Source organism: Balaenoptera ricei, chromosome 12 (genome assembly GCF_028023285.1).
Source record: "Balaenoptera ricei isolate mBalRic1 chromosome 12, mBalRic1.hap2, whole genome shotgun sequence".
Taxonomy (NCBI): domain Eukaryota; kingdom Metazoa; phylum Chordata; class Mammalia; order Artiodactyla; family Balaenopteridae; genus Balaenoptera; species Balaenoptera ricei.
The window spans coordinates 3,748,786-3,763,851 of record NC_082650.1 but is presented as its reverse complement, the minus strand read 5'-3'; the positions used below and the strand labels follow the sequence as shown (position 1 = coordinate 3,763,851).

The 15,066-nt window shown below is 33.9% G+C and overlaps 1 protein-coding gene across 1 annotated transcript in view; it reads right to left on the bottom strand.

Annotated features, from left to right (window-relative positions):
- Positions 1 to 15,066, bottom strand: part of PDE10A (phosphodiesterase 10A) — a 291,717-nt gene that overhangs the window by 19,569 nt on the left and 257,082 nt on the right. Inside the window, 1 exon segment of the mRNA XM_059940850.1 lies at positions 13,673 to 13,845. Coding sequence (XP_059796833.1) covers positions 13,673 to 13,845 — 173 coding nt within the window.

Here is a 15,066-nt window from a genome sequence, read left to right as displayed (position 1 = left end):
ATATCAAAAATCCCTTTAAATGTCAATGATCTAAATACACCAATTAAAAGAGATTATCAGAGTGGATCAAAAAATAAGGCCTAAATATTTGTTGTTTATAAGAAACACACTTTAAATATAAACACACATACAGACTAAAAGTAAATAGATGGAGAATGATACACCATGCTAACATTATTCACAGGAAAATGGGAGTAGCTAGATTAATTTCAGATGGAACAGACTTCAGAGCAAGGAAAGGTATCAGCAATAAAGAGGAACATTTCGTAAGAATAAAGGGATCAATTCTCCAGGGAGGTATAATTGTCCTCAACCTGTATTCCCCTAGCAACAAAGCATCAAAATATGTGAGGCAAAAACTGATCAAAGTGCAAGGAAAAGTGTATCAGCTCCACTACTATAGCTGCAGGCTTCAATACACCTCTATCAGAATTGGATAGGTCCAGCAGGCAGAAAATCAGGACATATTTGAATCCAATAACTTCATCAAACAATGATACAACTGACATCTGTAGATTGCTTCATCCAGCAACAGCAGAAGACACATTCTTTTCAAGCTCAAATGGAACATTCACCAAGATAGACCATGTTCCAGACCATAAAATACACTTTTTAACAAACTTAAAAGAACAGAAATCATACAATGTATGCTCTTAGATAACAATGAAATTAACTAGATATCAATAACAGAAAAATAGCTGGAAAACCCTCAAGTATTTAGAGATTAAAAAACACTTCTGAATAACACACAGGTCATAGAAGAAACCAAGAGAAATTTTTAAATATTTATAACTAAACATAAATGAGGACACAGCTTAAAAAAATTTGTGGGATGCAGCGAAAGCAGTGTTTAGAAGGAAATTTACAGCATTAAATGCGTATAAGAGAAAAGAAGAAAGATGTAAAATTAAAAATCTAAGTTTCCACTTCAGGAAACTAGAAAAAGAAGAACACGTTAAATCCAAATATGCAGACGAAAAGAAACAGTAAGAATTAGAGCAGAAATCAATGAAATTGAAAACAGTAAATCAATAGAGAAAATAAACCAAACTAAAAGCTGGCTCTTTGAAAAGATCAGTAAAAGCAATAAGCCTGTTGCCAGTCTAACTAAGGAAAAAAGAGAATACAAATTACTAATATCAGAAATGAAAAAGGGGACGTCACTACAGATCTCATGGACATTCAAAGGATAATTAAGGACTACTATAAACAACTCTACGCCCACAAATTTGGTAACCTAGATAATATGAATCAATTTCTGGAAGGATGCAATCTTCCAAAACTTACACAAGAAGAAACAGACAATCCAAACAGGTCTGTATCTATTTAAGAAATTTAGTCAATAACTAATAACCTTCCAAAACAGAAATCACCAGGCCCAGATGGGTTCAGACAGTATATCCTACCGAACAAACTGAGCTCACCCTGCTCCGATGGCTTGGGTGTTAGTCCACGGCAGCTGCGACTGAACACAGGATCAAATCGTGCAGGTTCTGATTCCGGGGAATGCTGCAGTGGACGTGCGCGCCCAACTGCTCTTCAGGATGGTCATTATGACGCTCTCAACTTCCTTCCTCCATGAAACCTCGCATTAGTCAGGGCTGGAGAATCTCACTCCACCCGTTTATCCCCAGAAGCAGAAAGTGGGATCCCTGGAGTTTCTCTTCCTGGCGGTGAACCCAGCCCTTCCCGCAGGACTGTTACAGCTGATCAGGGTTAGAACATCAGGGAGACCATGACCGGGCAGGGGGGGGAGGCGGGAGTCTCCTCACCCACTTACTCCCCACCCAGGAGGGGAGATGAGTGTCTGGGGTCGGAGGGATTGTGGGCCGGGGTGAGGAAGCAGTGGGGATGGGGCGCACAGTGAAGCCAAACAGACACACGGCGGGGGCTCCCCCACCCCCGGGAAGCCCCGTGAAGTCTCTAGGCCTGGCCAGGCTCTTGCTTTCCCAAACTCACGACTATTTGCTCCCAGGGTCAGCTGGGCTCTTTTGATTGCAGAAGACAAAAACTCACTTAAGCTTCTGTATTAGTTTGCTAGGGTTGCCGTAACAAAGTACCACAAACTGGGTGGCTTAAATGACAGGAATTTATTGTCTCACGGTTTTAGAGGCCAGAAGTCCAAATCAAGGTGTTGGCAGGGTTAGTTCCTTCTGAGGGCCATGAGGGAAGGATCTTTTCCAGGCTCCTCCTGTTGGCTGGCAGATGGCCATCTTCTCCCTGTGTCTTCACATGGTCTCCCCACTGACACATCTCTGTCCAAATTTCTTCCAAGGGTATCAGTCATGTTGGGTTAGGGCCCACCCACATGGCCTCATTTTACCTTAATCACCTCTATAAAGGCCCTATCTCCAAATACTGTCGCATTCTGGGAATCTGGACTTCAACATACGAATCCGTGGGGCGACACAATTCATCCCATAAGAGTTTTCTAGAACACAAGTTTATTTTAATGTGTTGTAGAGTCATTTAGTTGACGCATCCATCTCCCTGTTAGACTGGAAGGACCAGGACAGCAGGGCCAGGGGCTTCTGGCTCTTTGCTGCACACCCAGCACTCGCCCCAGGCTTGGCACTGAAAGGTACTGAATCTGTAGCTGTGGAATTGGATGTCTCCCTTGGTGTCTCTGCTCCCTTCTCCCACTCCTTACTGGCCGATCCCTCAAGAGCATCTGATACAACACACTCACATGTCAGACAGTACACTCCACATACTGTATTTCACTTGATAGCATCTGTACTAACATACTTAATCTCCTTTAAAGTAAGTCACATTTTTTCTTAAATAAATTTAAAAGGAAATTTTTTCATGTCATTTCTACTTTGATTATTTGTCTTACTATTGAGTTGTAAGAGTTATATAAGACTGCTATTAAACATAAATATTGAGAATATTTTCTCACATTCTGTGGCTTGTCTTTTCATTTCCTTAAAAGCTGTTTTGAAAATCATAAGTTTTTAATATGACGAAGACGATCTATCATTTGTTTGTTTCTTTGAAGGTTAGTGCTTTTCTGTTTTGCTTTTTCCAGCTTTATTGAGGCATGACTGACCAAAAAAAGTTGTATATATTTAGGTTGTACCCGTGATTATTTGATATATGTATACATTGTTAAATGATTACCACAATTAAGTTAATTAACACATCCATTACCTTACACAGTTACCTTTTGTGTGTGTGTGTGTGTGTGTGTGTGTGTGTGTGGTGAGAACACCTAAGATCCACTCACTTAGCAAATGTCAAGTGTACAGTACAGTGTTGCTAAGTGTAATCACCATGCTGTACCTTAGATCCCCAGAACTTATTAATCTCATAACTGAGAGTTTGTACCCTTTGACGGACATCTCTGAAGGTTAATGCTTTTTGTGTGCTAAGGAATCTTTGCCTATGCAAGGTCATGAAGACTTTCTCCTACGTTTTGTTCTAAAAATTTTATAATTTTAGCTTTTACATTTAAGTCTATCATCCAACTGAAACGTCAGTAATTAAAAAGCAATGTTGAAATGACTATCCTTTCCCTAGTTGAATTATCTTGGCCCCTTGGCTGAAAGTCAACAGGCTACATAAGAATCGGTCTTTTGCAATCTGTCCCAACTTGTCTGCCCTAACACCAATACACCCAGTCCTGATTACTGTTATTTGATAGTAAGTCTTGAAATCAGATAGTATAAGTCCTCCAATTTGTCTTTGCTTTGTCAAAATTGCTTTGACTATTCTAGGTCTTTTGTATTTCTACATAAATTTGAGGTCGGTTTGTCACTTTCTACAAAAAGTAGCCTGTGGATATTTTGACTAGAATTGCAGTTTTGGAGGAATGTTTGTAGAGAATCGATAGCAATATTGAGTGTTGCAATTCATAATCATGATATATCTCTCCAGTCATTTAGTATTCTTTATTTCTCTCAGGAAATGTTATGTATTTTATCATTTGTTAAATTTATTTTTAAATGATTTTATATCATTTGTTAAATTTATTTTTTAAGAGACTTTATATCATTTGTTAAATTTATTTCTTAAATGACATTGCAAATGGAATTGCTTTAATTTGAATTTCCAATTAATATTCATATATAAACTAAATTAATTTTTAAATGTATCCTGTGAACTTGCTAAAGTCACTTACTAATTCTAGTAGATTTTTTTGGAGATTCCTGAGGAATTTTTTAGTAGATGGCATGTGATTTAAAAATAAAGACAGATTTACTTTTTCCTTTCTAATTTTGTTTATTTATTTACTTATTTTCAGTATAATGCACTGGCTATGATCATATGGTATTTCTTTGTTCCATTACTGTGAATTATATTATTTAGCAAATGTTAAACCACTTTTCTATTCCTGAGATAAAATCCATTTGTTATATTGTCTTTTGAATACGTGACTGAATTTGTTACACTTTGTTATGAATTTTGGATCTATGTCCATGAGGAATATAGATTTTTTTTCATGGAAAGGCATTTTCTTTTAAATATAGCAGTGCATACGTGCCAATCAATATAGATGTTTAATTTACTGTTTTTGTAATGTGTTTGTCAGCTTTTGGTATCAGTATTATTCAGGCTTCATAAAATAAAGTGGTAAGGAGTAGTCTCATTTTCAGAAACATTTTGTGTAAGATTGATATTATTTCTTCCATAAATGTCTGATAGAATTCACAAGTGAAACCATGAGGTCCTGGAGAATTTCTGTTTAAGAATAGAATTTCTTTAATGGGATATTCAGATTTTCTGTTTCATCTTGGTTCATGTACAGTTAGTTGTAATTTTCAAGGAATTATTCCATTTTTAACTGTTTCAAATTAGCATAAAATTATTTATATTAATCTCTTACTGCCTCTTTTTGCCCACATTCTGTAACAATATCCTCTCTGTTACTGTTAGTATTGGTGATTGGTATTTTCTCCTTTTTCCTTACTTAGTCTTGCTGGGGTTTTATACATTTTAATCATCTTTTCAAGGCACCGACTATTGGCATCATTGGTTTTCTCTGTTGTTTGCTGCTCTCCATTTTATTGTTCTGCTCCTCTCTTGATTATTCATTTCAAGTTAGGGTTTAATTTACTCTTCTTTTTCTAGCTGTTTAAGGTGTCATCTTAAAACACTGACTAACACAGGCATTTAAAAATAAACTTCTAGCTAAATCCTACAAATTGTGATAGTTTGTTTTCCCTATCATTCAGTTTGAAATATTCTCTTATTTCCCTGGTTATTTCTTCTTTGATACATGAGTTATTTAGAGGTGTGTTGTTTAATTTCCACATATGTAGGGCTTTTCTACATAGGTTATTGTGATTTTTATTTCCATTACAATAAAAAATATTCTATGAATCCAATCTTTTGAAATTTATTGAGATTTATTTTAGGTACCAGCACACAGTCTATCTTATAAATATTCCATGTGCAGTTGAAAAGAATGTGTAGTCATTTTTTAGTGTTCAGTGTATATAAAATAGGTTATGTTGACAGTGTTGATTTTTCCTTTGCCTTAGATTTTTATGTACTTGTTCTATAAATTATTTAAAAGAAAAATGTAAAACTCTCTAACTATGGTTTTGTTTAGTTTCCTTTTCTGTTCTGTGAGATTTTCCTTCATGTGTTTTGCAGCTCTGATAATTAGGTGCACACGTACATTTTGCAGTGTTATTTCTCTCTATGTGTTGACCCTTCTGTCATGGTGAATTATCCCTCTTACTGGCTCACAGTATTCTTCCTTCAAAACAACTTTGTTTGATACTACTACAGCCACGCAGCTTTTTAAAGGTGTCTGCATGGTATATCTTCTCCCATCATTTTACTTTTGACCTATCTGAGTCTTCCTATTTAGAGTGTATATTTCTTATATAACGTATAATTAAGTCCTGTTATTTTATCAAGTCTGATAATTTTTGGCTTTCAATGGAGGTATTAATCCATTTACGTTTAATTGTTAGTTTGATTGGGTTCAAGTCTACTGTCTTCATATTTGCTTTCTGTTTGCTGCATTGTGGGCTAATAAAATGTACTTTTTATTATTCATTTTTCCTCTTTTTTTAAAAAAAGCTATACTTTTATTTTTTCATGGTTCCTATACATTACAATATACATCCTTATAACACATACATAAATTTAATATTGTTCCACTTAGCACTTCACTCTCACCCTTCACAAACATAAGAACCTTACAACACTATAATTCTATGTACCCCTCATTCTTTGTGCTATTGTTTTCATATATTTAATCTCTACATATGATACCTCATCTTAGTACAATTATTATTTTTGCTTTAATCACTCATTTATCTTATAAAAAAATTAGAATATATATATGACAATTCATACGTCATATTCTCTTTTGGGTCCTTTTCTAAGGATCCAAAGTAGCATCCTTAGAAACAAAACAAAAAGTAAGCAAATACCCAAAGTATTTGGAAATTAGGAAATTCTTTTAAATTAACCTCTACATCAATGAGGAAATGGAAACAGAAATGAAAATTATCTGAAAACTAAGAAAAAGAAGACTGCTTCATCAAAAATTTGCAGGGTACAGTTCAATTAGTAGTCAGATAATAATACATAAATATGTTTTGTTACATAATTTGAGAAATAAGATAAGGAACAACTAAAGTATAAAGAAGGCATAAAAATAAAAGTTAAAATTAATGAAAGAGCAAACACACAAGAAGGAAATGATAAATTTTTAAAAAGTAAATTTGTAAAAAAGGAATAATTAAAATGAAAGGGCAAATTTGATTAAGAAACAAAGGGAGAAATAAAAATATAAAATATTGAAAATTAGATAACTACAGATATAGTAAGATAAGTAAATTTTAAGTGAGAATAATTTGTGTAAATATTTTATATGAAAGTCTAAAGGAAAAATGATTTTCTAGCAAAATAAGTTGACCAAGAGGTGAAATAAAATGGAAAAGCCAAAACAACCTCAACAAAATAACCTCAAACCACAAAAGACATTAAAAAGTTTGTTAAAGATCTTCCATTAAAAAAATGTGCCAGACTGTAATGGTTTTACAAATAAATATTATTTAAGCTTCCTCAAATGGATACCTTTAGTTATTTAAATGCTTCTAGATCAGAGAGAAATTTAATTTCATAACTATCATAATCTTAATAGCAAATTATGATAGCATACAGAAAAACAACTACATATCAATTAATGGATTCGACACAAACTTGCTAAAAAAAAAAAAGAAAAATTGATTTCCTTAGCATATTAAAAAAGTAATTCCATGGGCAACTAGAGTACAAGGAACTCAGTGGTAGCACAAAATTAGGAAATTTAAAAATCTATTAATAAAATAAGAAATCAATAACACAGACATTAGGAAAATCATATTATCACTGAAATCTGAATATGAATTTGATAAAATTCCTAATAAAAAGTAATATAAACAAGAAACAAAGAAAAAAACTCATACATGATGAAAATGATTTACCAAAAAATATCACATATCACATAAAAAATTAAAATCTAAAATCACTACAATTAAAATCAAACACATATTAGATATACTTGCTTTTTCACCATAATCCAACATTGTTTTGTAGGTTCTAATTATACAGTCAGATGAGAAAGCAAAATAGGTATCAATATCAGAAAAGTGGAACGAATGATATTTAACTGTAGATGATGTAAAAGTATGCCTAGAAAATCCAAGAGACGAATATTTTCAACTGACACAGAAAACATAATAAAATGGCTAGAAAACACATTTTTAGAATTTTAGTAATGATGGAATAAATTCTGAACAAAATTTAAAAACAACTCATTGAAGGCAATTGAGTACCTACAAGCAAGCAGAAACTGGAAGGGGTTCAAAACCTTTGGGCATAATCCACATTTATTAGCTTTTCTGCTAAGATTATGGCTCAGTTGGGGTATGAGACATTTAGAGCCCCCAAAAAGTCACAGTATGGTGGAAAGGTTAGCATCTGGGGCTGTCAGAGCACATGGAATTTGAGGAGAAAAATCCTAGAAAGGAGAGAGCCACAAAGGTGATAGTCCCCAAATATGCATTCATATTCCCCTCAAATCCTTGGCTGGACCCAAGGACCAAGGCCAAAACAGAAACAGAACCACAAAAAAAAAGCTTAAGGCACATATCCATAAATTTAGGATACTCCATGAGAAATTTAACTGGCCACTAGAATAAAAGTCAATTATCTTCAGAGAAGGATAACAGGATCCAGAAAGATAAAAGAGAATACATATTATCTACAATGTAGCATATAAATTAAAAAATTACTAGACATCTAAAGAAAAAGAAAAATGTGTTCCATGACTCAGAAAGAAAAAAAAAAATAGTCCACAAAAAAGACCCATAGAGGACTCAGTTGATGGAAATGAAGACAAGGATTGTTAAGTAACTGATAGATATACTAAAGAATCTCCAGGAAAATAGATACTTGGATACAATGGGTGAAGAGACAGGAATTTTAAAAGAGGCATAGAAGCTATAAAAATGAACCCCAAATAAATCTCAGAACTGACAAATACAATATATAAAATAAATCACTGGATGGAATTGACAACAGATTGGAGAGAACATTAGAAAGGATCATTGAAATTAAAGGCAAATCATACCAAACTGAGGCACAGGGAGGAAAAATGACTGAAAAAACAGTTTAGAGACCTAATAACCTGTAAGACAGTATTAAGTGATCTATCATATGTGTAATTAGAGTTGCAGAAGAAAAATGACGGGTTGACAGAAAAAAATATTTGAAGAGAAATGGTTAAAACTTTACTAGGTTTTCCTGTAATCAGCAGCCCAGAGACCCAGAAACCTCAGAGGAACTCAAGAAGGACAAATACAAGGAGGACACTGAGGCACATTATAAACAAAGTGCTGAAAAACCAAGGATACAGAGAACATCTTAAGAGCAGCCAGAATAAAAAGACATGCTACATATAGGAGAATAACAATAAGAATGACTGCTGACCTCTCATCAGGGAAAAAAGAAAAAGATGGAGGCCAGAAGACAACTGAATAACATTTTAAAAATGCTGAAAGAAACCCGGTCAACTTAAAATCCTAAATCCAGCAAAAATATCTTCGAAAAGTGAAGCCAAAATAAAGGCGATAAGCTAAGGCTGAAAGAATCTGCTGTCTGGACTGAGGTAAAATAATTACCAGACGGAAATCTGGATCTACACAAATGAATGCAAAGCATTGGAAATGGTATATATATGAGAAAATATGACAGATTATCTTTTTCTTTTAAAAAATTCTTTAATAATCAATTAACTATTTAATAAGTATTAGCAACCTGTGTGGTGTATACAACATATGTAGCAGTATAATATTTAACAACAATAGCATAAAAGACAAAACTGGGCATAACTGGATTCTGTCTTTTTAAGGTTGTTACATTGTACAGAAATGGAGTAATATTAATTCAAGGTGGACTGAAAAATGCAGATTCATGTAAACTCAAGAGCAACCACTTGAAAACATACAAGCGTAACAATAAAAGCCAATAGAAGATATAGAACACAACAACAAAGGAAACATTTCATTAACGCCAATGAAGACAGGAAAGGAAGGACAAAGAACAAAGGGTTAAAGAGAAAACAAACAAGATAATGAGACAAACATAAATATAATTACACTAAAAGCAAACGAACTGACAGTCCTAAAGGAAGCAGCGACTGAAAGTCTCAACTACTGCTGATTACAAGACACATTTAAAATATAAGGATGCAGATAGGGTAACAGTAAAGGATTGGACAAGAACATGACATGCCAATAAGTAAACATAAGAAAGCTGGTGTGGCTATTAGACACAGAAAACTTTAAGGCAAGAAGTATTACCAGAATAAAAAGAGAATTTCATAGTGGCAAGAGGATAAATCATAGAGAAGACATAACAAATACACAAATGTATAAGCACCTAATAACAAAGTTTCTAAACACATGAAGCAAAATTGAGAAATATATAAAAATTCATAACTTTTTTTATACTGGAAATTGTATTTCCATTAGAAACTGGAAAAAATACATTCACAAGTGATAAAATTTATAACATGACCAGTATAATTTAACTAAAAAAGTGATAGGATCTGTGTAAATAAACTATATAAAATGTTATTCAAGACTAAAAAGTCATGCCAAAGATGTCCCACAATAAGCCGATTGCAAAAGGTGTCGTTTCACATATGTATATTTCCTTGCTCCTACAATGGCCAGTTTAAGATCCACATGTCCTGTGTGTTTGGAGGGAGAAAGGGTACGTGTTGCTTTGTAGCAGGTAAAATGGTCCAAATAAAAAACATATCCATTAAAAAAAAAAAAAAAAAAAAAGTCATGCCAATGCTTTTGGATGAGAAGCCAATATACTCTCATTTACAAGTGAAGAAATAAATGCGATATAACTGCAATCAAAATCACAATGTGGATATTTTTAATTGAAAACAAACACGATGAAATATTCTTTTTCTTTTTTAAGTATTCACTATGAAGGAAATGAAGGGTCATGATGTCTATAATCTACAAGGAAGTGGCACAGTCAAAAAATAAAGGCAAAAAATACGTTAAAATGTTAATAATTCTTGAATGTGGGTATGAGTATACATTTTAGTATAATTTCTACTTTTCTTAAGTTTGAAATTTTTCTTATAAAAATATAAAAATGCATTTACTAAGTAACAATTTCCATGAAATTTTCGGAAAGTAAATGAAAGATGAAGATTATTTTACCAGGTATGTATGATAAATTTCAACATAGTTATAATAATCAAAACAGTATGATCACAGTCAAGGATTAGATAATTAACAATTACATGGCTTAAGGAGTCCAAAGAAGTATTCGAGTTTATATGAAACTTCAATTCAATTCAGTGGAAGAAAATGGATTGTTAATTAAATGGTATTGATTCAACCCATCAGGAAGAAATAAAGTTATGTTCATAAAAAGTATAACTCCAGAAGCATTAATATGCAAAGAAAATTTTAACTACAATTTATATTACTTTGAGTATAGGGGAGGCCTTCATAAGCAAGACAGGAAACCAGATTTGATAAAAACAAATGAAAGATTTGGCTTCATGAAATTAAATTTCTTTGTATTTAAAATAAAATCTAAATAAAACTTTTGAAAAGCACCTAAGAAAATGTTTGCAACATATAACAGGGAAAATGTTAACATCCTTAACAAAAATTTGGAATGCAAACTGATTTATAAAGAAAGTAAAGAATTCAACAAAAATTACACAAAAGTTGTGAACAAACAGAAGTAGGAACAAAGTCAACAAACATGAAAAGATCTTTAATGCAGGGAGTTGTCAGAGAATGGCATACTTAAAGAGAAACAGTTTTCACCCTATGTGAGGAGAAGTGTGAATTTCTACAGTCCTTTTAGGAAATTTAACATGTATTTACATTTCTAGCACCATATGCGATGTGATATATATATTTAAAGGACAGTAGATGACTTTATAAGAGTTTACTGCAGAATTATTTATGGTGCAAAATTCTAGAAACATCTGATCAATAGGAGGAAGGTTTAATGAGCCTTTAGCTAGTCCTCCATACTACGTGATGTCACATAACTCTTAAAAATAGGCAAGCATCTGGTATACCGTCGGCCGTGCTCATCTGCGGGTCCTGCATCCGCAGATTCAACCGACCTCGGATCCTGTAGTATGTTGCTTGAATCTGTACAGGCGGAACCTACGGATACGAGGGCCGAGGGCCGACAGAGGGATTTAGGGACTGAACATCCACTGATTTTGTTATGCGGGTGGTGTCCTGGAACACATCCCCTGTGGATACCGAGGAAGGCCTCTAATCACGTTTTTGTTTAAAGACGTATGTTTGTGCCTATAAACAGCTTAGAGTAAACAGAGGAGAATGCATGGTTCTGTTGGTTCTGCAGAACAGGACCCAGCGGACCCCCGGGTCTCTCAACCGCGCTGTGCGGATGGGAGAGTGACCCTATTCATCGTCCAGGGCCATTTTATACAAGGGATGTATTACCAGTATTCTGGTACCTGCAGGGGCTCCGGGAACGAACACCCACGGACGACTCTATTATTGTTTTCTTGTATATACCTGCACTCTTTGAATTCTTAAAACAAATATGCATCACTTTTAAAATTATTTAATCATCATAACTATGCAGTTATACACCACTAACATGTATATATGCATTAAGCACCAAGTATAATATTACTTGCAATTAGATTTTTAAATTTTCTATTTTATAAGAATATTATTATGGTAATCATTTTGCTAAAATCATATGCAAGAAACTTGTTACTACTTACATGACTCTTATTTGTCACTTAAAAACAATGTATACACATAGTTTTCAGCAAGCCAAAGGATACTTTAACCCAGCGCCTATTTCTCCAGTCTTATAATTGCCATAAGAAAGAGAACTGTGGACAAACACTCGTTTCTACAGACACATGAAGACTGTAAATCACACGCATCCCTTGGGCTGCAGGCGGAAGAGGGTGTGTTGTCCTGCATGACACTGACCCTTCTGCCAACCTGGGAGGGTGCTGGCAAAGTGTCCAGACTGCCCTCTGTACAATTAAGATGTATATTTTTTTCCTCAAAGAAGGTTCCCCAAAAAAACTCTGATGATCATATTCTTGAAGAGGTCAACTTTATTTATTATGTTTCTGTCTATAGTCATTTGTAGACCTAATGTTTTGTGTTTGGGGTACGTGAGTGAACTGCTTCTAAGAACTGAAAGCAGATTTCTCTAGAAAGAAATGTTATGATCAGTACCTTAATGGATCACAGAGGAGGTACACAAAGCACCTGAGCAAAAAAGAATAGATTCAAGTTCAGCAAGACTAGAATGAACCAATAAACAAGTGTTCCCAAATCTAAAGATAAAGATGGCATCACTTAAGATGGACTTAGTCAGACACGGAAACAGCAAAAGGAAAGTCCTACAAAGAAAAGCTGGTGGTAACCACCTACACACCGGCAAGGCCAAGAGGTGTTTTAGCCAGTGGACTGAAATCTAATGGACAGATGGGTGGACAGGTGCACAATGAAAACACCTGACACATTTCTGAATCCAGCGGGCAAGTCACGCCTTCTCAGAAAAAAATGAATCAAACTACCTTAGCCTGATGCATTAGAACATTTAAGGAATCTCATTCTCTCTGTTCTGACCCCACGTTCAAACCAACTTTGAATTGCCACTTGGCTTCCTAAAGGATTGTGACCACGCTGAATGCCAATATTCTGGTGCTTATAACTAGAGTGTATGTTTTCAGATCAATAAAATGGAATTCAGGTTTTATATATCAATCACATTGGCTAGGTTAATAAGATCTGGATTCTGATGAATCCATTTTCATTTCTTTTTGAGTCTGTAAGGTCAATGACCAAACGCTGGACTGTGGTAAATTCAAAGAGAGGCCTCTTGGAAAATGACTTCCCTTTAAAAGTACCCATTCCTATGTGATCAGCTGAAATTCTAATTCATATTTTAGTTACCTTCACAATACATTATCAGCAATCTTGTCAAATAACGAAATACCCAAAGTAAATATTAAAGCGCACATAAAACAAGCAAACAAAAAACACATAAATTCTTTTTACATTTCTTTTTTCAAATATAAATTTATGCCACATTACATTTTTGTTTTTAAATATAAATTTATTCCAAATAACACCTCCTGGGTTACTAAACTTTCAAAAATGATTTTTACCTATGTGATTGATTATTAAGGTTTAGCGATCCGGTCTGGTACATCTCTTCCAACTGTTTCCTGTTTCCAAAGTATAATGCAAGGTCTGTGGCAATGATGGCTTTGCGGATGATCTCAAGCACCTGTTCATATTCACTGGAGCTCAGGGTGGAGAAGATATTGTGCCCCTCCAACTAGGGAAAAAATACAAATAAACACCACCAATAACAAGCACAAGCTCCAATCTAATGACATTTTCAGTTACTTGAAACAACAGTCAGTCAATGGCATTTGGTCAGGACGGGTTTTGGGGGAACAAAAGGATAGTTTGAAATGACTAATGAAATTAATGTTTTGGTTTCTCTTCACGATACAACAATGAAGCTGTCACTTAAATGAACTATTTAAACTACGTAACATTTCCCACCATAAAATCCCAGTGATTTAAATATACACTTAGTTTGGGGATATTTCTAGTAGGAATTAAAGGACTGGAATATGTAAAATATTTAAGTAAAAGACTTTTCCTTTTAAACTAATTAAGAACTTTGGTAATTTTCACATTATACTGGAAATTAATGGGCTTAAAAAGTCATCTATATCTTTGTTCACTTCCGCAAGCCTAATGATTAATAAACTATTTTCTCTGTATCATAGAAGAAAATGTCCCAGGACCTGAAAATAAAATTTAGGCATATTAAAAACTCTCCCTACAGGCAAGAATGCTTTTACATAAAGCACAAATCCCTGAGGTGCAAAAACTGTAAGGCCATCCTGTCTTCTGTCCTCATGGGAGATGGACCCAGCAGATCATCTCCCTAAACAAGACCAAACACTGGTCATTTGGATTCTGTTTTCTCATAATTATTCTTCTGTATATGAATCTTTTAAAAACTTTTTACAATAATTTCTTCCTCAGGATTTTAAGTTTTATTTGTAGTTGAGGTTAAAACGGGTCATTTTTGTTCAAACAAAAAAACGTAGAGATTCAATTTGTGGGTTCATCAATTATTTTTTAATGACTCATTAGTCAACACAGTTGTACTATAAACTGATTTTAAATTGTTTCCCCTTGTCTTAAGCTACATATATTGACTGATAAATTACATGACAAACTTGAAATTATTAAAGTATATTTCTTTACAAAATCAGACATCTCACTAAGATATTGTCTGCTTCCTATTACTCTGAAATAAGGTTGTATGTGCCACATTTATTTTCAGTTATCAGAATCTTCCTGTATTATTTACTTTTAAGGTATTACATTTATATTTAAATTATCCCATGATAAATGGAGTCAGTTCAGTTGGTTCTTTTTCAGACAATGATAATAGCAAGGACATATTTGTAGAATGCTCTAAGGTTATAAAGCACTTTCAAACACATGATTGCACTTTCAAATTATAAAATTTAAA